This window comes from Hevea brasiliensis, chromosome 3 (assembly GCF_030052815.1).
Source record: "Hevea brasiliensis isolate MT/VB/25A 57/8 chromosome 3, ASM3005281v1, whole genome shotgun sequence".
NCBI lineage: Eukaryota > Viridiplantae > Streptophyta > Magnoliopsida > Malpighiales > Euphorbiaceae > Hevea > Hevea brasiliensis.
Window position 1 is genome coordinate 103,347,710 of NC_079495.1, and position 26,467 is coordinate 103,374,176.

General features: G+C 35.8%; 2 protein-coding genes across 2 annotated transcripts; one reads left to right on the forward strand and one right to left on the reverse strand.

Annotated features, from left to right (window-relative positions):
* Window positions 1-5,827: 5,827 nt before the first annotated feature.
* On the reverse strand, window positions 5,828-7,725 carry LOC110647189 (inositol-tetrakisphosphate 1-kinase 1). The gene has a single exon (XM_021800901.2). It carries the CDS (start codon window positions 7,425-7,427, stop codon window positions 6,405-6,407), a length of 1,023 nt encoding a protein of 340 aa, XP_021656593.2. The 5' UTR covers window positions 7,428-7,725; the 3' UTR covers window positions 5,828-6,404.
* A 10,328-nt stretch (window positions 7,726-18,053) lies between these two features.
* LOC110647190 (protein TORMOZ EMBRYO DEFECTIVE) lies at window positions 18,054-26,384 on the forward strand. The gene is made up of 14 exons (XM_058144314.1): window positions 18,054-18,549; window positions 18,903-19,085; window positions 20,154-20,303; window positions 20,629-20,846; window positions 20,989-21,274; window positions 21,734-21,868; window positions 21,979-22,097; window positions 23,061-23,217; window positions 23,300-23,546; window positions 23,624-23,700; window positions 24,880-24,999; window positions 25,230-25,360; window positions 25,447-25,621; window positions 25,780-26,384. Exons 1-14 carry the CDS (start codon window positions 18,253-18,255, stop codon window positions 26,170-26,172), a joined length of 2,688 nt encoding a protein of 895 aa, XP_058000297.1. The 5' UTR covers window positions 18,054-18,252; the 3' UTR covers window positions 26,173-26,384.
* Window positions 26,385-26,467: the final 83 nt, after the last annotated feature.

Here is a 26,467-nt window from a genome sequence, read left to right on the forward strand (position 1 = left end):
AATAATATGAAGTTCAATGCAAGTGAGAGAGAGAGAGAGAGAAAATGAAAATGCATATATGAATATAAAACAAATTAGTTTTAGAGGGTTTGGGACACGAAATTGAAAGTTGAAAAAGACCAATTTGTAGGGTAACAGTCTAACAGAAGGAGACAAGAAGAGATTAATGCTCGATCGATATGTCAAACATTTTTTTTATTATTATTTTTGTTTAACGAGGACAGTTTGGAAGCCAATAGACACAATGAGGGATCCTGGCATTTTCTAATATGTTTGGATTATGTCTCTCTCATATGTGCACCTTGGAAACTGACCCTCTTGTTATTAATTAATTGTTATTCACTAAGAGATTGTTAACTAATTGTATTTTACTTATTACATCAAAAGTCAAGACTATTTGTTACTAATTAGGTAAAGATCATTTTCTTTACATACAAGCAAATGATGCTAATATCTTTGAAAATATTGTTATAAGTAAGCTTCATTATTATTTTCAATCTCTAAATTTTCTCTTATATTTAATTCTATACATCTATCTAATAATAATAACACCTAAAAATAAGTAATTTTATCATAAATATATAAAACTATAATATTTTACTCATATATAGACAAAAATTCTTCTCTCTTTAACTGTTAAGTTTTTTTATTTTAATGAAATTAATTATATAATATGTTATTTTAAAAAATATATCAGTTAGTCTTTGTATAATTTTTAGTCACTTTATTTATTTCAAATCAAGTTTTTTTTAGTTAATACATTCAAAGGAGAGCAAAAGAAATTACATTTATAGGAGTTTAAGTTTAAAAAAAATAAAGAGACTAAATAATTATATTTTTTAAATTATAAAGATTAAATGAAATTCATATTATTTCTAAAATATGAATGGCAATGGGACATGTCGTCCCACAGGAAGTTAGGTTTGGGGCGGGGACTTTCCCATCAAGGAATTGGGTAGGACGGGTTTGCCTGAGAGGATTTTTCTTTTTATTTTTTATTTTAACTTATCATTGTATAATATAAATTTATTTATTAAAAAATAAATTATAAGCTATAAATATAAATTTTAAATTTATAATCTTTACAATATATATATATATATATATATATATATATATTATAATATTTAAATAAATAAATATATAAAAATAAATTATTTTTAATAAAAAATAACAATATATTATTATTGGGTGCATTATGAGAATTCAGGGTGTGGAGACCTTCTCTCCGTGTCTACCCTCCACAATATCATGATTGAGTAAAATTAATCCGATGTGAGATGAATTAGATTAATTGAGAACAATTGTCATCCTTAATCTAAAATGATTAGAGAGACTATAAATAAATAATAAAAAAATTAATTACTATAATTTTAAAAATAAAAAAATTAAATAATTAATTTTATTAAAATAAATTTAACTAGAGGTAAATAGGCTGGTTGGGAGAGAAATCCCAATTTGCAAGATAACCTTGTCCAAGGGAAGGGATTAATTGATGAGGTATATAGTAGGTGTTCTATTGACCTTTAAAAAACAACTAACCTACCTACCCTGCCAAATTTGCATATATTCCAACCTAAGGATTCATTTCATGTGGTACTTATAAATATTTTATATTTTATATTAACTACTCTTTATTTTCTTATATAAATAATTATTAAAGGTAAACACTATATCGTCTGTTGATCTTAATTGGACATTACATTTATAATTTTTTCAAGTGGTTTATGAGAATTTTTTTTAACTTGCTTCTTATATATAATCTTTTCTTCAAGAAAAGAAAACTCAAGGACAACACTGATTTGAAGTTAAAAATGAACTAACTTGTAATTATTTTTTGACAAATTTCAGAATGCAAATTATCATTTTTTATTTTTTAACTTTAATATATACAAATTTATTAAAATTTAACGAGAGAACTATATTATTGATGAAATTAAAATTATTAGATAAATTATTTCAAATTGAAAACAGAACCAAGTCTTCATGGCTTCTTTCACTCTTTTCTGGATTTGGCCTTCTTGGCTTCTTGTTCTAAAATTGCGAGGTTCAATCATCTACTACTAAGCAATGGTATAGCAATAGCCCCACCCCTCCGTACCTCAATGTCAAGAACTTCGCAAGCACTAACCAATACCAACTTCAACCAAGTCCAAATCAGCAGACTATGATTCTTGGATCAGACGGATTAATCAACTCAAACTTGACCCCAGTCAAAGATGAGATACCCATTAACTAGATGCATCCATAATTACGAGACTCCAGTTGAAAATCTCATATCTCATAGGACTAAATCGTTCAAATTAGAAAGATTAATCAAGTCATAGCAAACAAATGTAAATGGATAATACAATATGCAAATTCCATTGTAATGATACAAGACAAATGATCAATAGCACAGAGCACAACCATTCTTCTAAAAAATAGGACCTGTAAATTAAGAACATCCAATGTAGTAAGATAGCATAAGCTTGCATCTACCGCACAAAGAAGTATACTCGGTTCATGTTTCCCTATTACACCCTCAACTGCATTTGGTAACATTGCACTAGCTGGTCCAAAGAACAAATCTATCACCCAAAAAAAGATCCATGCTTGTGTCTTCAAAAACATTTAATAGTCAGGACAATTCCATAAACACTCTCCAAGCACGTTCAATAATCAAACTATCATAAATAATTGTGCAAGTAAATTTCACACACTCAACAAAAATGCTGCTACTACACAATGGAGTGAATCAAATAGACACAAAGAAAATACCACGTAATTGCTACATGTTTACCCAAAGAAGGATTAGCTAATTGCATTGCCCAAATGCCTAGAGGATATATATGTAATATCATAGATGCACAAAAACAAATTATTGTCAACACGTTAACAAGTATGGATACGCAAAAGACTAAGTATAGCAAATCTTTGCAAGATATGGCAAACCATATGTTAAACATATATAAATGTGCACACCAAAAGCAACAACGTGGAATTCACCAATCCTCTAATCTCATATATTATAATTCTAATCAGTGACCTCCTGACCAACTATAAACAGTATTAGGATTGCCTCAGTTCCCGCAGTTCTTCAAGTTATAAGATGTAGTAGCTTTTGCAAAATCTGAAAATCTTACTATCAGTTTGACGTCAGTGTTTCTTGTGGTTTAACATTAGAAGGCAACAATCTAAAACCTGCTAAGCAATTTTATCATTTTCGTTTCCTTCAGCTAATAGCTTAACATTGGCCAGATTTACTAGAAAAAACCTCTTGAATTGCATTCAAAGGATCACCAACCAGAAAAGGGAACACTTAGGTTTCAAGCATTAACTTTGACAATAAATAAAAATTTTCAATTGATATTCTCAATTATTTAATTTTAAGCTAATCAAAGCAATGGTTTAAATATAAAGAAAAGCTTTAGGAATATGAAGTTATAGGGCAAACTCAAGTCAAGAGATTAAACACAAAGAAGCAATATGATCACGTTGTGCATTGGAATTTAACGGAATTTCACCAAGGTCACTAAAAATCAGACTCTAAAAGGGCATGCATCTCCTCAGTTTGTAAAACTCTTTCATCCCTCCTCACTCATATCTAAAAAGGATTCTCCAAATGTCTTGAGTTTTGCAATTTATCTATGATACAGTTCTTAAGATAACCCCACAGCCCCATCAATTCCAGAAACTGATCTAGGTGAGATCTGAATTTTGATCTTCGTAACAAATTCCTACAGCAATTCTCATTTTGAACACCATAATCAACAACATTTCAGAAACTCAATAAAGGATACATTACTACATGCTTTCAAAAGGATGAAGCATTCCTCAGTTAATTATATGTCTCATTGCAATCGTTCTTCACGTGCTTCTTTGATGGTACATAAAATGTCATGAAACAAGAGTTACTGGAGGAAGTTGATGATGCCCAATGCTTTGTACAGGAATCTCATGACAAGTATCAGATATGTCCTCTAGTAAGTGTTGGTGAAACAGCGCATCTTTCAGTTATGTTTTCTGAAGGAAGTCAGAAGGTACTTGCATATATGAAAACAAACAGAACTCGAGAGTTGTTAAGAAAACAAAATACAAGACACCTTTAACTTTTTGTATAATTATTGAAAAGATAGAAAAACTTTAAATAGAATTTAGGATATTTTCTTAACTCTTTTTGTAAAGGATGACTTCAAGCATCTGTTATAATCACACTGAGATCATCCAATGACAGAATGAAAAAAGTGGGGCATTTATGAAAATAAGAAGCTAATGACAAAACACAAACAACTGAAATAAATTCATTAAAGACATTAGATGCAAGTACTATGACCCAAAATCAAGAATATCTCTTCCATATGTACTAAATAACATCAAATTATTGGCCAAATTTCCAACTAGATGGGCATAAATAGTTAGACAAAAAGTTAATGAGAATAACAAGAAACCTATTCACAGCCCCTTGCGCATTAATTCATAATCCCTCTCAACTCCAACCTAATACTTGCCATATCTGTCATCTATGTTTTCTGGAACCAGAAAATCATTACAAATTGACAGCCCATCCAAAAAAAGTTCAAGGTGCTTTCACAACAAGAGTAATCAATCAAGTGAAGAGGAACTTCCTATCACTAAAGGAAAACCTACAAAGAAAGTGAATTATCAATCTATTCCCTCCAGACAGCTCAAAAGTAAAGATCATAATTCAGTAGTCCGAATGCTAGTGGTCACATCAAAGAAACCATACTCCTAGGGAAAAGAAAATTAATTCAAAAAGCTTAAAAAGAATGCACGAGTCCCCATTTATCTCCATCCAACGTATAGTTAAGCGAACCATATGATCTGATGAAGGCTGCTGTTAAAGAAAAATTGGGCTAATAGGCAGAATGTTTCACTCCCTAAAACATTCAAGCACCGCCCCACAACACCCCCCCCCCCTCCCCCCTCCCTTCCCCTCCCCCTTCAGGAAAAAAAAAAAAAAAAAAAACCCACACACAACAGAATGGAGATTCAGTCCAAACAAGCACTCACTTTGCTGGCCATTCACCAGTATATGGCCACAGTATGAGTGCCATTTACTGACACAAACCCTTTTTTTAGGCCAATATTGTACACACAAAAAACACTTAGAAAATGTTTAAATAGTATGTCCAAACTGAAGGAAAAAGAAGTTTCCTCTAATGTGGTACAACTATTTAAATTATGCCTATGTAGCATAGTTTCTAGGCAGAACTATCTATAACAAGCTTATTTACAATACACTACCTTTCTTCTAGATTGACAGCAAGCATACAATTAACATCATCCAAAAACGTCCAAAGAGTCTGACCGAGTCAAGACTAATGAAAGAAGTTTCTTCCTCTGAGGTAGACTATTAATTCTATACCTATTTACACAAGTAACAAAGACAACATGACATCAAAATGAATCATTTAACAGCATATATCATGCAAAAACAAGGATAAAAATTGGATCCTATGGACTTATTCAGTATATGTACCATACCACATCAACATAGCCGATTGCCTATGAAATTAACAAATGTTCTATAATACATCCACACTCAGCCAATGCTTGTATGGGAGTTACATAATACACAGGACAGGAGCCAGGGTTTGAAAGTGATAATAGAGAATATCGTTTGTCATCATTCCATTACACAATTTTAGAAATATATTCAAAATGCGAAGGCCTCATATAAGGCCACGTGCAGCTCACAGTTCAGTATATTGCCGTATGCAGATATCAAAGACTGCGCATCCATCAATAAAAGAAACAAGGAAGAGGGTCCCATTAATCGTGAATTGCAGATTCCAAATGTTAATTTCAGATGACAAGTGTCAAATCAACACAAAAATAAATAATTATTCATATTCAAAATGTTACACTCATGGAAAAACCGGATACGGCCATTTCCTAAACTAAAGTCTCATAATCAAAGCATTAGAACCAGTGATTATCACCTGGAAATGATTTCCGGGCAAACTAGTCAGTTAACAGGTATTTAACTACATGATGTCAAGAAAGTCATTTCTACAGCATTGCTCTTAAGGAAATTAAAATATAGACAGAAAAACAAAACAAGCAACACTGATGAAGATTGATGGTAAAAGCAAAAGTCAAAAGTGAACTAAACACTAACAAAGCAAGGCAAAGGAAAATATAGAAGAAAAGGTAATTTGCATCAACCGTCCCAACATTTCTGCAGACAACCACAAGGTTTGCAACAATGGCAACAGATTTTTCCTTCAAACTTTGGCCTTCCTGAAACGTCAAGTACTTAAAAAGTACCTATATTTGGCAGCAGACGGGATGTACATAATAAGCACGAAATGCCAAACAGGCTTCCAAAGGCAGAAGATGACTGAACCCTTCAACCAGGAAGACATCCATACTTTAGAAGAAGAATTCATTGAGCAAACTCAATCATTGTTTCCCTTCAGCCCACCAATATAGCTTTCCTGCTCTCCATCCTCAATGTTTCCAGTAAGCATTTCTCTACTATTGTTATTGTGGACAAGATCCAGGAAAAAATCTGTCAAAACAGACTCATAATTTGGCATCTTGGCATAGCCCGGAAAATAGTTTATATCAATGACAAGATACCTATTCCTATCTTTAGCATCCCTAATAACATCAAAGTTGAACAAATTAAGCCCCGTTTCCCGCCTCATTGCCCTGGCTATCTCCTCGACAAATCCCAACGGCGGCATTTCCACTTTCTCAAGATCAACTACATCACCAAAGCCCTCATTCTTCCCTCGCACAGTCAAATTCGAAATTTGAGAAAATGATAAGGAGCCCTTCAATGTGGCTAATTTCTCCTGGGATATATCAGGCAATGACTTCCTCTTTACACATTGCACGTAGTCACCAGCCACATAAACTTTGAAAATCACGCCACCATGGTTCACAAAGTCCTGCAATATAATAGGAGCATCTAGCCTCTTCAACCCTTCACTGTCAAAAATCTGATACATTTTGTGGGATTTTGCGCTCCCGTCAGCTACTAATGGTTTCGCTACTAAAGGAAACCCTATCTCCCCAACTACACCATTTCCCTTCAAATTCTCCGAATCCAAAACAACAACCTGTTTAGGCACATCCAACACTTGGCTTCTCTTAGGTATATTTAACCGACTGACAACTTCGAGCATAGAAATTCGATTGTGCAGCCTCTCGATGGAATCAGGAGAATCAATAATGGGAACCTTAGGGTTTTCCAAATAGAACTTCTCCAGTTGCAGCTTCCAATCTAGGCCATACAATTTGTGAATGACACAATCAAATGGCCCTTGTTCAATTAGGGATTTTGAAGGATCGATGGCGATCAGATCGACGTTGTGGCGACTCGCGTGGCTAATGAGGGAGGGCTGGATAAAGCTCTGCACTTTCTTTGGCGCCAGTGCGTAGCCTATGCGGTGCCGTTTCGCCTGGATTGACATGGTTGCCTTTTGGCAGGTAAGAAACCAGAGAAAACAAAGAAACAAGAAACTAAAACAAAACAATTTGAGATTCTCAGAGAATGAAAAGCTCTATAGAGCAGTGAAGAGAAAGTGCAGAGAGGTTTTGTGAGCTATAATATAAAGAGAGAAGAGGATGCGGAGGGCAGGCAGGTTCTGGCTTTGGCCTTTTGCTCCTGAAGGTGAAGAGAGACAGAGAACGTGCCGCTCAGCGCGTGGGAAATCTCAGGAAAGATGATATGGGGATTCGGGAGGCTTGAGGTTTTTATGGATTTAAAAAGTGAACGGCGGCGATTCGAGGAATAAAGGCGACAGAGCATAGAAAGAAAACTCGCGTTGATTTTGAATTATTTGAGTGAGTGGGGTCTACGCACTAGAGAGTTACATCACACGCGCTGATCAGATGGAACGTGCTGCTATAAAAGCTGCACGTGCAATATATTTGCACGGCCAGAAATGGTCAAACGCTCTTTATGCTATTCCCCTTTTAAACACAGTCTACGGAGTCAAAATCCCTTTGATTTTTCTCTCTTTTCTTTTCTTTTCCTTTTTTTTTTTTTTAATTTAAAGATAATATAAATAATGTCATCATATTCTCTTTTGCTTGAGAGTGGTTAGGGAATTAGTTGATGTCATTGCCTCCAATTTGGAGATTATTTTTTCCAAGTATATCATGGTTGAATTATATTCTCTGTTATAATTGAGAGAGATTCAATGGGCATTATATAAATTGTCATTTAATTAATTAGGGCACTATTTGACCCTTAGTTAATGATTAGTCAACATAATACACCATATCTACTTTGTAATGATTAAATAATACTTCTAATTAAACAGTAGCCAATGAAGATATTAAAAAAGTTATGACTTTTTTTTCACACATTGATTTATGAGCGTATCAAAAATGGTAAAATTTTTATTATTTAATATGAATGCATTTGTTTATCTTTTAATTTGAACGATCGTGTGATATACAGTATATAATATAAATGAGAGTTTCATTATAAAAAATATAAAATTATTGCACTAATGAAATAAAATTGGTTGTTTATTTATAAATTGAAAATATATACTAAACTTGAAATTAAAATTAAACAACTGAATTGAATTATGAATTAAAATTTATTGATGAATTAACCTAAAATTGAATTTTGACTAAAACATTGTGTTGTTGATTGAATTGGCTAAGGGCCCATAATGTTGCACTTAATCTTGTGCTTGTGCTCAACTTATGTGACTCGCGTTCTTGTTATTAAGATAAGGCTATTGCAGCAAGGAGCACGACAACTTGATGGTTTACTTGTGAGATGGTTTTGTTTAATCTTAATTTGATTTTTTATATTAAAATAATAATTAAATATTATCTCTATTTAAAAGTGTAATAGAAGGAGGTGACGAGTTTTTTTCTAATAGTTTGTCTCGGATTCAGTAATAGGTTCATTCTTATGAAGTTGGGTTAAGGCGAGATATTAATCGGTAATTCTGAATTTCAAATCTAAAAAGACTATAACTATCATTGTAACACCCCTGATTTTTATATATTATTATTGGGCTTCGTGTAGGTATCCTCAATTCGCGGAAATTCGACAGTTGTCCAGATCTGTGAATTTCCATAGACCAAATCGGAAAAGTCTCCGAATTGGATCGAGGTTTTGGCTACCCCACCATTGTCGTGCATCCCGAGCGTTCGAAGTCGGAATTGGCAAAGGTTAACGCGAACTTTGCTTTTTCGTAATTTTCTTGTGATTAAATAGGATTTAAAATCCATAAAATATTCGTTGTAGCTTAGAATTTTACGATTATTTTTGCAATAGCTTAGTTATATTTCTAAGGACAGTTTTATAATTTTTAGAGCTTATTTGAGCTTTTTGCAAAAATGATCAATTATAAGGACTAAATTGAAATTTTACATATTGTGATGAATGATTGATTTGATGGGCCCACGAGGCTGTGTGATGTGATTGAGTTGTGGATATATGGATTGCGGATATAGAAGTGTGTTTTGAGCCCTTTTGCAGTTGGGTAGGTCCTAGGTATAGGGAGATTCTCACGATTTTCGCACGACTTAGGACGTATTGGTCTTTTTCTTTGTTTGTATTGAGTCGATTTATTAAATGATTGTAATAAAATTGTCGTGAGCCGATGTTCTTCCTCCGCCCACCGCCACAAGATTGTCGTCAAGTCCGTGAGTAGAATATTAATTTTAATTGTAATTTCGATATTATTATATGTTCAAGCATGTCCATGCATCACTTATATGCATATATTTATGTAGTTAAACTCTAGGCACGATTTATGTTGCATTCATAACTGTTGATGTGCCATGGATGTTGTTGTGGTAATTTGGAGCAGCGTGCGTGCGTTGGCGTGCGTGTGATGTGGTGTGGACTATGGATAGGACGGGGTAGTCACGGCTTGAGTAATTCGCTGGGACCCGATCCTTCGAGGGGTAGTCACGGCTTGAGTAATTCGCTGGGACCCTCGATTTGGTTATTAAGTGGAAGTCCGAGCTTGAGTAATTCATCGCACCAGTTGGATTTAAGAGAGTATAGGGATCGGCTCCCATATGTTATGATTGATACTACAGGTGTGTGAGTGCTCCAAATTACCTTTCCGATGTTATGATGTGAATTTATTCGATGTTGCACTTCATTCCACAAAGTTGCATTAGTTTTAGATAGTTATAGAGATTATGGTTAAAATTGATATTTTACTCTCGAGTCGAACGCCACTCCTGTTCAATATTTTTCTCAAAGCACAGGAGGATTTTATTGTGGTTAACCTGCTTTTCTCCTTCGCAGGTTGTTTATCAATAGTTTTGTAATTTTATTTACTCCTAGAATTTCCGCATGTGTTAGAAATATTTAAATGATTCGGGTCTGTAATATAAATTGTCATGTGGACCTGTAAAATTATATGCATGTTTGATGGATTGGATGAGGGAGCTGAGCTTCCATTTATTTTTATGCCGATATGAGTATGTGGAGGGTGAGCTGAGCTCCCCAATTGATGATATATTTTGTTTACAGGTCGGGTGAGTCAAAAACTCCCCGTTGAAAGGTCCACTTTATGGCCGGATTCTGTCCGGTTGGTTTCTTGAAATTGGGCCCAAATGGGCCTTAGAGTTGGGTTAATGAACAGTTAGGCTTACTACGGGTCTCGGGGGCTTTATGCCGGCCCAGGTCCTAGTGCCGATCCGGCCCATAGGTTGGGTCGTGACAAATGTGGTATCAGAGCTTAGGCTCCAGATTCATAGGGAAAAATTATCTAAGTGTTGGGAAGAGTCTACTAGGAGTCACATGCGGAGTATAGGATTTTGTTTCGTCTTTTCCTGTAATTCTTTGTTTCTAGATTCTACGTTATACCTCGGAAAATATAAGATTACCTCAGTTAGTGTCTTGATTTTCGTGGAGTACACAGAAATGTGAAATAGAGTTAGTAGACATGTGAGGTCTATCATGAGGATACGTACTCCAAGAAATGTTATATTTTTGTCAGTATGGGTTTAAATGGTGTGCCCATTTCGTGTAAGGCACAAGTACATAAAAGTGAGTCTTAAAAGTACAGTTGCCCTAGATAAGGATGAGGATACCACTCTTGCAACATCGTAGATGACCCAGTCATAATAAGTTTGTGATAATAGAAGATTCAGGAGAGATAAGAAATTAGGAGACCTAGTCTGTCAGGACGTATCGTAGTAACTATACAATGTTCTCGATGTCTACTCTGTAAGCTGCAGATTATAGTACCGACATGAGATTATTGTGTAGAGCTGCGTACTTCCTTGTAGTGCTTATGATGAGGATGTTTGCAGGCAGTCTCTATTTTGGTATAGTTATGCCAGTTCTATATTTGCAGAGGAGTTGGGAACTCTGGTTAAGAGTCTAGAGTTAGAATATTGAAAGGTCACGGTTGGGTGATAACTAGAGTCGGTGACTCTTACTGAGATGAGCTAGAGTTACATCAAGAGTTGCCATCGGACACTGAGGTTTCGGACTAGATGCAAAGTAAAGGTGACACTTATAGAGTGAGAATAGTATCCCTTGTGTGTATCAGTATGGAATAAAGTACAACTCTACTACCTAGAGAAGGTCGAAACTATGAATTGATGATTCACAGAGCTATAATATGATAGGAGAGTCATTAATTTGACATGGTTTTGGGCAAGGTGGTAAATGTAGTATCTTTGTTGCACAAGTTAGGGTATAGTCCTATCTTTTTAGAAGGGATCGAAAGTTATTGCTAATAATGGTGACCAACAAAATAGTGCCCAAGATAGGACTGTAGAGTGTGGTAGAGAATAGTTGGCTCGGGTATCCTGCAGAGGATGCAAGTTCTATTATAGGAATCATATATAATCAGATCACGATGGATGTAAATCCTTTGAATTGGATGACGGGTTTGGGTGCCCGGAACCTTAAGTTTTGGCTAATTGAGTAAACATGGATAATAATAATAATGACAAATAAATAAAATTACTACGTAATCGGTTCTCGAGGTGGTAAGGGTATTATGTAAGCTAAAGGATAAGAATAGAGATCATACAATAAAAGTATGATCAGAATTTGTTGAGTTCCTTTCTAATTTCAAATTATTCAAAACAATAGTATAATCTAATTATAATAGTGTTAAGAGTAATAAATTAGTAAAGATAAATCATGAAGGCCAATGGATAAAGAAAGTGCAGAATGAAAGTTTGGACAATTGATTGCGGATGCAATATAATCTAAATTCTAGTGGAAGTACTAGCTAGAGTGGTCAAAGGACCAAATGAGTAGCACGGACATATGATAACGCGATAGAAACTCAAAGATATAGTTAGCAAGTACAACTATTATGTTAGGAAGAAGAATGGAACCAGGATAGAATAGTCAAGTTCTATTTTGGGTAAGACAAAGGAAATAAATGAAAGGACAACCTAAAGAGCGTATAATAAAAGGAACAAAGTTAAGATATAGGATAGGCTAAGTGTTATTCTTGGCAAGGAGAATGACAAGGATGGAAAACCCAAAATGGGACCACATTAGTGAGAAAAGTGATGGGGGTATGGAATACAATAATAATGAGTAAATGTTAGAAGGTGTGCGATGGTATTGCGGACTACCTAAATAGGTAGAGACAGAGAAGTTAGTAAGTTGAATAAAAGCCATCTAAGGGATCAAATTAATGACCCTAGATAAGGGTGGAATTAGTGTTGGAAGAATTTATTAGTGAGAGAAATCTTTCAGGAATCAACAAAAGTTAAGGGCACAATAAAAACGATGATAGATATGAATCATAGGTCGAGTATAAGTAAAGTTAATAAATTATAAAATATTATGTCAAGAAGGAAAATGATACGGTAAAGGGTTCATGCAGATGATACCTTATAGGTAGAGCATAATTGTGCTAGGAGATGATGAAATTTGGAGAGAAAAATCAAGAAACTTAGGTGAAACGTTATAATATGACAATCGGGTGTAGTTGAATATAAGAGGATATTTTCTTTCTTTTCAAGTTTAGCTTGTGCTTTTGGTTCTAGAAGGTTATATAAGGAACAGAAACTGAGTCAAGGAGACCTAGTTATTGAGAGTTTGGTAGGCACAAATTCATACATAATTTCCTGATATGAGAATGACAGTAAGTGCATACCTAGTATTAAGTATGAAAGGACGAACAGAGTAATGACAGGAGTCAAAAGGAGTTAGCTACCAAGGCTTGCCACCGTTTTAAACTATGAGCTAGAGGAAGTACTATTTATGGATGAGTTTCAATAGATGAAATTGTTGCTGGTGGATAATTTGAGGTTGAAGTTTAGAAAGCTATATGTAGTATATGTGATTATATTAAGGAGAATGAACACGTGAAGTATCTTGTTTGGAATTAAGGCATGACACATATTTCCTACAGCCGTGTTAGTTCAGATGGAACTTATAGTTTATGGGGCTCATATTCATCCAGGATAATCAATTTCCTACTAAGGCTGGTAGGGAATGATAATGTTCTGATAGTTAAGTTGGAAAAAAGGAGGTACAAAAAAAAAATTCTCTATGAGTAATTATAAGTGTTACATAAGGTGAAGAATGTGCTGGTAGGAGTAAATCATAGGGTTAGAATTCTCGAAGTAATGAAACTAGTAATCAAGATAAGACTAAGAAATAAAAAGAAAGTTAAAGTTGATGATGGGATAGACATCTTTGAAGGAAAAGGTGTAAGGATGAGATAGGACTAAAATTAAGGAATAAGTACAGCAGGTTGAAAAGATACCAACAATACCAAAAATAGGAAAAGGGAAGTGGATAAGATCCAAAGGACGGAAGAGAGCTCGATAGAGTCTTATAATGATGAGGATAAGGAGTGTCTAACCACTGCTCCTGTGTTAACACTACCTATGAGCGGTGAAGGATACACCGTGTACTGTGACACCTTCAGAGTTGGCCTAGGGTGTGTTTTGATGCGGAATGGAAAAGTAGTGGCTTATGCTTCAAGGCAGCTGAAGAGGCATGAGCGTAACTATCCCACCCATGATTTGGAAATAGCGGTGTAGTCTTTGCACTAAAAATCTGGAGACACTACCTGTATGGTGAAGTGTGCGGGATATACACCGACTATAAGAGTTTGAAGTACATTTTCCAACAGAGGGATTTAAACTTGAGACAGAGGAGATGGATGGAGCTTATGGAAGACTATGATTGCACCATCCAGTACCACCAGGAAGGCCAATGTAGTAGCAGATGCTTTGCGTAAAATCTTCCAGCGTTTGGCGCACATTTCAAGAGAAGAGACCGTTGATTCAAAAGTACATGAGTTGATGGACCAAGGTTTAATCCTAGATCTTTCAGATGAGGGGGTCTTGTTGGCTCATTTTTCAGTGAGGCCAGACTTGCGAGATAGAGTTAGAGTTTCCCAACACAGAGACCAACAATTAATGAAGATCATAGAAAGAGTACAGCAGGGTGAAGGTGGTGAGTTTGGATTTGCCAATGATGGCGCCCTAGTGCAAGGTTCTAATATATGTGTGCCCAATGTGGACAACCTCAGAATGAAATCATGCGAGAGGCACACTATACACTGCATGCTGTCCACCTGTGTTCCACCAAGATGTACCATGATGTGAGAGATAGCTATTGGTGGAATGGCATGAAGAGAGGCATAGCAGACTTTGTGTCCAAGTGCTTGACTTGTCGAAGGTGAAGTTTGAACACGAGACCGTCGTGAAGTTGCAAGAGCTCCCTATCCCGAATGGAAGTGGGAAATGATTTCTATGGATTTTGTGATCGGTTGCCTCGTACCACGTGAGGATATGATTCGATATGGGTAATTGTAGACCGCCTAACCAAATCACTCACTTCTTGCCCGTGAAGACTACATATTCTCGGGCACAAGACGCCCGCTCTACATTCGAGAAATAGTCGATTGCATAGAGTTCCGCTTCCATAATATCAGGGCCCCGATTCACTTCTCGGTTTTGGAGAAAATTGCAGGAGGCACTTGGCACACGATTGAACTTCAAGACGGCTTTCCACCCTCGGACAGTTTGAAAGGACAATCCAAACACTGGAAGACATGCTTCGCATGAGTGTTTTGGATTTTGGAGGTCAATGGGATGAGCAGCTAGCTTTGGTGGAGTTTGCCTACAACAACAGTTATCACTCCAGTATAGGGATGCCACCCTATGAGGCACTATATGGAAGAAAGTATAGGTCTCCTCTGTGTTGGACGAAAATGGGGGAAGCGAAGGTGCATGATGTAGACCTAGTGCAGTACACTTCAGAGATAGTTCCTTTAATCAGGGAACGAGCGTAAGAGTTATGCAGACCCCAGACGGAGGGATGTGGAGTTTGCAGTGGGCGACTATGTATTCCTGAAGATTTCTCCAATGAAGGGAGTCATGAGATTTGGAAAGAAGGGCAAGTTGGCACCTCGGTATATTGGACCTTTTGAGGTTACTGATAGAGTTGGAGCAGTTGCCTACCGGTTGGAGCTACCACCCAACCTTTCTCACGTTCATCCCGTGTTTCACATCTCTATGCTCAGGAAATACATTCCCGATCCTTCTCATGTACTACAGTCGGATGTAATAGAACTAAAGGAGAACTTGACATTTGAGGAGCAACCTGTAGCCATAGTGGACTACCAAGTGAGACTAAGATCAAAACAGATCCCTATGGTTAAGGTTTTGTGGAGGAGCCAGTCAGTGGAAGAGTGCACCTGGGAGTCAGAACGGGACATGCGTAGCAAGTACCCTTATCTGTTCAATGTGTAATAATGTACTTTATTCTGCCTTGTGTAAAATTCAAGGATGAATTTTCTGTAAGGGGGGAAGAATGTAACACCCCTGATTTTTATATATTATTATTGGGCTTGTGGTATCCTCAATTCGCGGAATTCGAGCTTGTCCTGGATCGTGAATTTCGGCGGATAGACCAAAAAGTCTCCGAATTGGATCGAGGTTGTGGGTACCCCACGATTGTTATGCATCCCGAGCGCGTTCCAGAAGTCGGAATTGGCAAAGGTAAACCCGAACCTTGCTTTTTCGTAATTTTCTAGTGCTTAAATAGGATTAAAAATCCATAAAATATTCGTGGTAGCTTAGAAAATTACGATTCTTTTTGCAATAGCTTAGTAATATTTCTAAGGACCGCAAGCGAGTTTTATAATTTTTAGAGCTTATTTGAGCGATTTTGCAAAAATGATCAATTATAAGGACTAAATTGAAATTTTACATATTGTGATGAATGATTGATTTGATGGGCCCACGAGGGCTGTGATGTGATTGAGTTGTGGATATATGGATTGCGGATATAGAAGTGTGTTTTGAGCCCTTTTGCAGTTGGGTAGGTCCTAGGTATAGGGAGATTCTCACGATTTTCGGCACGACTTAGGACGTATTGGTCTTTTTCTTTGTTTGTATTGAGTCAGATTTATTAAATGATTGTAAAAAAATTGTCAGGTGAGCCGGGACAGCCTTCTTCCTCCGCCCAGCCGCCACAGTGATTGTCGTCAAGTCTGTAAGTAGAATATTAATTTTAATTGTAATTTCGATATTATTATATGTTCAAGCATGCCCATGCATCACTTATATGCATATATTTATGTAGTTAAACTCTAGGCACGATTTATGTTGCATTCATAACTGTTGATGTGCCATGGATGTTGTTGTGGTAATTTGGAGCAGTGTGCGTGCGTTGGCGTGCGTGTGATGTGGTGTGGACTATGGATAGGACGAGGTAGTCACGGCTTGAGTAATTCGCTGGGACCCGATCCTTCGAGGGGTAGTCACGGCTTGAGTAATTCGCTGGGACACTCGATTTGGTTATAAAGTGGAAGTCCGAGCTTGAGTAATTGCACCGGGTTGGATTTAAGAGAGTATAGGGATCGGCCCATATGTTATGATTGATACTACAGGTGTGTGAGTGCTCCAAATTACCTTTACGATGTTATGATGTGAATTTATTGGATGTTGCACTTCATTCCACAAAGTTGCATTAGTTTTAGATATTTATAGAGAGTATGGTTAAAATTGATATTTTACTCTGAGTCGAACGCTCACTCCTGTTCAATATTTTTTCTCAGGCTACAGGAGGATTTTATTGTGGTTAACCTGCTTTTCTCCTTCGCAGGTTGTTTATCAATAGTTTTGTAATTTTATTTACTCCTAGAATTTCCGCATGTGTTAGAAATATTTAAATGATTCGGGTCTGTAATATAAATTGTCATGTGGACCTGTAAAATTATATGCATGTTTGATGGATTGGATGAGGGAGCTGAGCTCCCATTTATTTTTATGCCGATATGAGTATGTGGAGGGTGAGCTGAGCTCCCCAATTGATGATATATTTTGTTTACAGGTCGGGTGAGTCAAAAACTCCCCGTTGAAAGGTCCACTTTATGGCCGGATTCTGTCCGGTTGGTTTCTTGAAATTGGGCCCAAATGGGCCTTAGAGTTGGGTTAATGAACAGTTAGGCTTACTACGGTCTCGGGGCTTTAGGTGGCCTGTGTCCTAGTCTTGGCCCCATAGGTTGGGTCGTGACAATCATGCCCGAATAAACTGATTTTTTTTTTTAACAAAAAAAAAGTTAAGGCAATTGCTTTGTAATTATTTGTTGATGTTATCTCCACAACCGCACTTCACCACCTCTACATTTACTCACATCTGACTCACTATTCAATTAACCACCTTCAAAGGCGCATTCCCCTTATATAATTCTTCTACACTTCCAAAATTTCACTAACTACTGCATCTTGAAAGTTTTAGGGTTACTCTCTAGCTCACTTGTATTTATTTCGATGCATTAACAATCTGTTTCACAGTAAATTTAGTGGCCAAAACTACTTTTTATGAAAAAATATTATTTTAAATGTTAAAAAAATATTTTATTATTTTAATATGATAATAATTAATACTTATTAAATTTAATTTTAAATTAATTTTTATAATTTTTTAAATTAATATATTTAAAAAATATTTTCTTTCCGATAGTAATACAAAGGTTCTTAATGAGTCATGAATCTTAGGTTTCGAGTAATAGTAAGCTATGGATTTGGGCCATGGTTAAAAAAAAAAAAAAAAATTGGACCCAAATGAAGTTTTCAGGGGAGATGCAATAATCTCAAAAAAAGATAAGCCGTAGACGATTCCCACCAACCTTAAACCCTAGCACCACTTGACCAGCTTAGCAAAACCCTTGCTCGCTATCTCTTCCCGTCTCCCCTTCCCCTCTATCTTTCAAGTAAATTCTGCTGCTTCTTCGATAGCTATTAAGAATTTGCCCTATATCTACACACAGATTCTCATAATTATCAATTTAAATTTGACTGCTGTTCATGGCTTCGGTACAAATGAAGAAGAATTACCGATGCGTTCCGTCGCTGCAGCAGTTCTACAGCGGGGGGCCGTTCGTGGTGGCGTCGGACTGCTCCTTTATTGCTTGCGCTTGTGGTGAAGCCGTCAAGATTGTGGATTCAGCGAATGCGTCGATAAGGGCGACTATCGAAGGTGACACCGAGGCCATCACTGCGTTGGCACTTAGCCCTGATGATAAATTGCTGTTTTCTGCGGGTCACAGTAGGCAAATTAGAGTCTGGGACTTATCCACTATGAAGAGCGTGCGCTCTTGGAAGGTAAGTTTTTATTGGGAATTGAACTGGGTTTTGTCTGGTTAATGGGAAAATGAAGAAAATGCTAGAAATTGGATTAAGTGCAGTTTAAAAAGAAAGAGAGAACTTTCAATTTGATTTGGATTATTCTATTTATTTTCTAAATCTTTAAATTTTGATAAGATTGGTTCATTGGGTATTAGGTGTTGAACTGGGAATGTTTTATGTCGTTTTTCACATTGCATGGATTTATTGCAAAGTGTTTTGAGTGGGTGGGAGGAAATGGGAGAATAGTAAGTGAAAAAATGGGTGAAGCGAGATACATGGTTGTTTCCGGGAAGAGCTTATTTTTGAACGTATTTGTATCTATTTTGCAGGGCCATGATGGTCCTGTGATGGGCATAGCTTGCCATGGATCTGGAGGCTTGCTGGCAACTGCAGGAGCCGATAGAAAAGTCCTGGTTTGGGATGTTGATGGTGGCTTCTGCACACATTACTTCAAAGGCCATAAAGGGGTTGTGACAAGTATTGTATTCCATCCTGATACAAATAAAATGCTTGTAAGTTTCAAAGCTTCAAGTAAAAAGGTGTATTATACTGTTATTTGCTTCCTATTTTTCAATTTTTTACTTATTACACTTTATCTGCCAATTTCTTTTGTTTGATTGAACTGTTACACTTGTTTTAAAATATTGATTTTGGAAATATATTGTATCTTGAATCATGACTCCTAATTATATGGAGAAAGTAAGATACTAGAACGTATGGTATAAGTGCATTGCCTGGACACACTTCATGAAAGTGGATTTTTTAATGAAAAATCAACTCAGAACTAAAGAAGCCTATGAGAGAAAGCAAAGGTTTAATCATGTTGTGTTGGACAATAGCAACCAAGCTATGATTTCAAATCACCAATAGTTATGCAATCAAGGATGTGTGATTTGAGGAGAAAATAAAATTTTTGCATCTAGGAAATTAATAAGAAGGTACCAAGTAGGATCCAAACAGCCGGCCCCAACTAGTTTGAGATTAAGGCTTAATTTTTGTTATTGTTGTTGTGCCAAATATACTTGAATCTATAATATGTCTTCCGACCAGTTGATGCCCAATGGGTAATGCCCAAATACCTTCGTGTTTTTCTGATAGATGTTCTCTCCTGAAATTTGTATAGTTAGTACAACATTAAATATAATCCACTGTAGATTATCCTTAAGATCTTTTCGGATCTTCTTATGGACATTGTCCATAAAGTTGGCAGGCAGTTTGTGTTTATTTATCTTTCAACCTGATGTTGTTAAATGTATAAAAATGCAGTATATTTCATGCTTTGTAGTGCAGTTAAATGTGGTGTAGAAGAGGTGATTTATTGGAAAATAGAATGAATGTTAGGCACAAACCATCTTTTTCCTCTCTCACCTCCTTTAACAAACTTCCTTATGGATGATTACTAACTCTTTCCATGTTTTATGGAGGTCTGTTGTTGGATGACTAGATCAGAAACTTGCAATATCTGTTGATATTCATTATATATAGTGAATTCCCATAATTTTGATCACAACAAGTGAATTATGATTTTTCCTTTTCTCTTTCGGTCATTGATTAATCTTTGTGTGCTTCTTATTTAATAGCTTTTCTCCGGAAGTGATGATGCAACTGTACGAGTTTGGGATCTTGTAGCCAAGAAGTGTATAGCAACATTAGAAAGACATTTTTCAGCAGTGACCTCTTTGGCAGTATCTGAAGATGGATGGACGTTACTTAGTGCTGGAAGAGATAAGGTAACATTTTGGCTAACATCACCCCAAAATGGTAAAATATATCTGTCAAATGCTAAACATGCCTAAATCTTCTTCCTTAATGGTACCATACAGACAATAATATCATTAAATAGAATACAAAGCACTTTAAATGCAAGAAGTCAAGTAGGTTTGTTGGTCCAAGAAGAGGATAAAGATGACCTTGAGATTTGCCTCTGGTTTTCATAAAGTTTGATTAGCGTTCTTTTTTATTCAGTCTGTTGCAAATGGCTACCAGATGATGACATTATTGGCATAGGCAATTTGTTAACTGGAATGCCAGATACTGATGCTTTGATGGTTTTAGGTCGTGAACTTGTGGGACCTTCATGGCTATGTCTGCAAGATGACAATTCCAAGTTATGAGGTGTTGGAAGCTCTCTGTGTAATTCCTTCGGGGACTCAATTTTCTTCATTTCTTAGTTCATACAGTCAGCAGATTGGAAAAGACAGAAATGGATCATCAGCAATTTATTTTGTCACTGTTGGTGAACGTGGGATTGTACGGATATGGAACTCTGAACGGTATTAATATAAAAATTCTTTTTGAGTAATTGTATGATTAAGGGGCGATGGAGGCTGCTTGGCCATGTTTTTCCTTAATTGTCGAACATAATTGGTTGTCTTTAGATTGAAATGAGTTTTCGTTATTTATCTGTTTTGACAGTGCGATTTGCCTTTATGAACAAAAGTCCTCAGATGTTACTGTCACCTCAGATGCTGATGAATCAAAAAGAGGCTTCATTGCTGCTACTATGCTTCCTTTAGATCAAGGATTGCTTTGTGTGACTGCAGATCAGCAGTTTCTGTACTACATACCAGTTGAACACCCTGAAGAGAAGTTCAAGTTAGTACTGAGCAAGAGGCTTATTGGGTACAATGAAGAGATTTTGGATATGAAATTTTTGGGTGAGGAGGAAAAATTTCTTGCTGTTGCTACGAATCTTGAACAGGCAAGTGGTTGACAATTTCCTTAACCTAATTACCTAAATCATTTTATGTGCTGTTGTATGGACGAAAAGGTTTTAGGTACCATATTTTTGGAAGTAGTCTATTTGATATTGTATTTGATTAACAGTACATATCAGTTACCATATCTATTTGCTAAAAGGTTAGTATGATCTCTAGATTTAACTGTTTGTAAGAAAGGAAAAAAGACGATTTTTGGTGCTTTGATACGATAGATATGATATGCATTGAGCATCTAACCCTAGTTTTCCGGTTTTTCTGTGTTCATGAATATACTAACTAAACTATTCCTTATATTATTATGGTGATGATATTTCACTGTCTTGCATGCTTGTCTCGAGAATTAGAGTACTTTCATTTATGCATGCATGTGCATGCTGTACATTTTAAATTTCTTTCTGAAGTTCTGATTCCTACTATGTATCTCAATTTGCATAATGCAGATTCGAGTGTATGACCTGGAATCTATGTCATGCGCTTATGTATTGACAGGTCATACTGAAATTGTTTTGAGCCTTGACACCTGTATATCAAGATCTGGGAGGACACTTATAGTTACAGGAAGTAAGGACAATACTGTAAGTTTTCTTTCCTTCTTCTGATAATGTGGATGTAGATGGCTTGCCTTCAATTTTTTTACATTGTATAGCCATAATGGACTAATTTTATTTAGTTTTTTTGTACATAGGTAAGGTTATGGGATTCAGAAAGCAGAAACTGCATTGGTATTGGCACAGGTCACATGGGAGGTGTTGGAGCTGTCGCACTTTCAAAGAAGTGGAAGAATTTCTTTGTTACTGGCAGCAGGCAAGCACTTTTTCTGGCACATGTATTCACCAATTATATCTGTAGGCTATAGTCTTTTACATAATGTTATATGAGCAAATAACTACTCTCAGAGGCAATATCCAAAATTGAGAAATCAGTTGTTTTAAGAAGTTTAGATCCTAGATCTAAATTGCAGTTGTTTGCAGTAGAACCAGGGCCATTGTGCCCTATATTAATGGTTGTGGCCTGCCACTATGTTAATTAAGAAATGCAACTGAATGATGAACATATATACATAAAAAAAAGATGTTGAATCCATAATTTATATTCATTGTCATCAATCAACTTCAGTAAGTAGCACAAAACAAAATGGAGATTAAAATATAACCTTATTGTGAGCAAAAAGAGTGGGGGATACTGGGGAAATGAAACCAGCCACCATAAAAAAAATGCTGTTTTATGCTTGGATGTCTGTTGTTGTACTATTAATGGCTGTTATGCCCTTTAGCATTACATAATGCATGTTACATAGGCAATAATTTAATTTAATTTAATTTAATTTAGTGGCTGTTATTTGAAGCTATGGTCATGTTTAGCCATGCATATTTATTAATTTGTATCATGAAACTTATGAACAATCTATGTCTATTTATAAATGAAACTGTTAGCTTTCATTTCTTTTAGTTTTTTCTTTTATCACATTGATGCGTAAGAGAATTAAGTGTGGAAAATACCTTCTCTTATTCTTCTCATCCAATTTGATGCCAATTCTAAATGCTTTTTTCCTGAAAACAATCAAGCTAATTTCAGCTGGTCATCACTATTCATAATTTGGTTTAGGTAAATCCTGCTTCTTTTTTAATTTTTTCCCAGTCTGTGAAAGTCATTCTGTTTTGGATTAAATAAAAAGTATTTGTTTATATATATATATATATATATATATATATTTTTTTTTATATGACAACAAATTGGTGATCAATAACATATGTCATTCTCTTTTAGTGATCGAACCATCAAGGTATGGAATTTGGATGGTATCTCAGATGACATGGACCAGCCTGTTAATTTGAAAGCAAAAGCAGTTGTTGCAGCTCATGATAAGGACATAAACTCTCTGGCTGTTGCGCCGAATGATAGTTTAGTATGTAGTGGTTCTCAGGTCTGTGGCACACGAATCAATAGCTCATAGTTCTCTCTTCTTTTTTTCTGGTAGTTGACAAATATGAATGTTTTTTGTTCAGGACCGGACCGCATGTGTCTGGAGGCTTCCAAATCTGGTATCTGTTGTTGTACTTAAAGGGCATAAAAGAGGAATTTGGTCCGTAGAGTTCTCACCAGTTGATCAATGTGTGATTACAGCTTCTGGTGATAAAACAATAAAGATATGGGCTATAGCTGATGGATCTTGCTTAAAAACCTTTGAAGGGCACACATCAAGTGTATTGAGAGCATCATTTCTTACTCGTGGCACCCAATTGGTTTCATGTGGTAATGGATCTTGCTTTTCCTTAATGGAATTTCTATATATTTGGATGATGTTTAATCTACTTGATTATTATTTTTAGGTGCTGATGGTTTGGTAAAGCTATGGACAGTAAAAACGAATGAGTGCATTGCCACATATGATCAACATGAGGACAAGGTGACGAAACTCTCTCTGTTTTCTTTGAACTATTCACCTCTAAAAATTTGTCTCCTTTGGTTAAATGATTCTGGATCTTGGCATAACTGTGCAGACATCATAGCCTACAGTTTTCTAGAGTGTCACAAATTGTAAACATATGTGCACTGCCTGTATTCATGCAAATGATCAAGAAGTTGAAAAGCTAGGCAGCATGAGTGGTGCTATCAATTTGTATGGTTGCAAAGGATAATTGTTGTGATGTTAACCTGGCTTAAATTTCAGTTTACAGAAGATTTTTAACGAGACAAATTGCTATCCAAGTATGTGTACTAACTGCAAAGTGATTTTTAATCAACTTCACTACTATAATAGGAGTCACAACATATCAGCTTTGGGATAAAGTAACCAACCAATGCTAAAAGTCGGGAATAACAGTATTCTCATGTCTTATGACATATCCTCAATCTTGTTAAATTTCTGTGAGGCCAAGTTGGAGAGTGATTAAGTGGGGTTTATGTGTGATAAAGGCTACTTCTAAATGCATAATTGACATAAAAACTAATCCTGCATCAAAGAGAAATCCAAGTACTGCAGTGAAAAGAGTTTCTTTGATAGATTATCCTGTGGCTGTTTCTAGAAATTTAAGTTTCTTCTGGATTATAAAACTAACACAAAAGCTGGTGAGGTAGATAGATGAATGAGGTCTGGGGCCAGGGTAGTCATGTTAGTTAGCATGTATTACATTACTTAGTACTTAGCAATCCACTTCTGATTTGTGACTTCACTGTCTTATTAGATTCTCAGTAGAAAACAAAATTTAATTATTACAGCTGCTCGCTTCCACTGGATGGGTGCTTAACACAAATATCAGTAAGAACTAAATGAAAAACTGCTAACATTCCAAGATGGCAGACGAGCTCAATTAGGACGGTGCAAATTATTAACTTCAACTTTTAAGGCAACAGCTCATTCCAGAATTCTTTTAGCATTTTGCTGCCTATCTTATGCATGCACATGATTGATGCCAAGGACTTTTGCATGTATATTCAAGTTTAAATTTATTTAACTTATTTATTTATTTTTTTAAAAAAAATTTGTTTGTTTTTCATGCATAGTCAATTCACAGAATTGGGAAGCCTTTAAATCATCAACCAATTTTGTTGTGCTCTATTTTGATCATCAAATTTTAGTTTGCAGGCTTGGGCCTTGGCAATTGGTAAAAAGACAGAAATGTTTGCAACCGGTGGCAGTGATGCAGTTGTTAATCTGTGGTATGACTCAACTGCTGCTGATAAAGAGGAAGCTTTTCGTAAAGAGGTAAATAATCTTCGCCTTATTTTAGTTTTGTCTTTAGCAAGCAAGAAAGAACATGGGCCTATTTTTTCTGCAAGCTTTATTGTTCTCTCATTACTTGGACATGGAATAACAAATGTAGTATCAGTATTGGATATTAGCTGACATTACTTTAATTCTCATAAATTATTTCTCTATGTTCAATTTATTGATAATAAAATTTGTTTTATATGTCCATCCTGTTATGTATGCAGGAGGAAGGAGTTTTAAAAGGCCAAGAATTAGAAAATGCTGTATTAGATGCTGACTACACTAAAGCTATTCAAATAGCATTTGAACTCCGCAGACCTCATAAACTTTTTGAGTTATTTGCTGAACTATGCGGGTAAGCGAGGATATGATAATATATACAAATATGTCTATATGTGTTTGTGTCCGCACTGTTCTGATATCTTAACAAATGTCCTGCAGGAAGAGGGGAGTTGACTATCAGATGGAGAAAGCCTTACGTGCTGTTGGTAAGGAAGAATTTCATCTACTTCTCGAGTATGTTCGCGAATGGAATACAAAGCCGAAGCTGTGTCATGTTGCACAATATGTGCTCTTTCAAGTTTTCAACATCCTTCCTCCGACACAGATTCTAGAGGTGATTATTGGCTGTAGCTCAACTTTATTTTTAACTATTTCAAGGTTATATGAGAAATAATTCTAGGAATTTTGTACCATAGACACGGTCTATGTTAGATGTAATACTATCTGTAAATTACTTGTTGAGCATGCCTATTTGATGTTTTTGTCTTTCAGATTGGAGGGATCGAGGAGTTTCTTGAAGGTCTTATACCATACTCCCAGAGGCATTTCAGCAGGATAGACCGACTAGTTAGAAGCACATTTTTGGTGGACTACACTTTGACAGGAATGTCAGTTATTGAGCCTAATATTCAAGCTGCAGAACCAAAGGAGTCGTCCCATATACCCACTAATGTTAAGGATGATGACATCGTTCTTTTATCAGAACAAGCTGAGAAAGAGCAACAGCAGACTCCTGAAGTGTTGAAAGAGAGAACAAGTTCAAAGAAACGGAAATCAAAGCAAGCCAACAAACCTAGTGATAGATCACATAAGAAAGTTAAGGGTGCAGCTTCCACAAGCGCAGCAGCAATTCCATTACAGGCATATAACAGTTCATTCCTGTAGTGTACCTTTTGATTATTTCTTAGAACTGGGCTATTAATTTTATTGGAGAGGATGCAATTTTGACCATGTAAATTGTAGAAAATATCTTCCAATTTTCCCTCCAAAGAACTCTCCAGTATTCTCTGAATGGCTCCATTTATTTAATTTTTTTTTATCACTTTGTATCTGAACATTGTATGCTAAATTTTGTTTGTATAAGAGAGATTTAGCAACTTTTATTCTTTGGTCTGTATTGGACATAAATTTCATTTTCTACGAATTTCTGTTTAGTTTTGAAATTTATTTTATCAGAGGT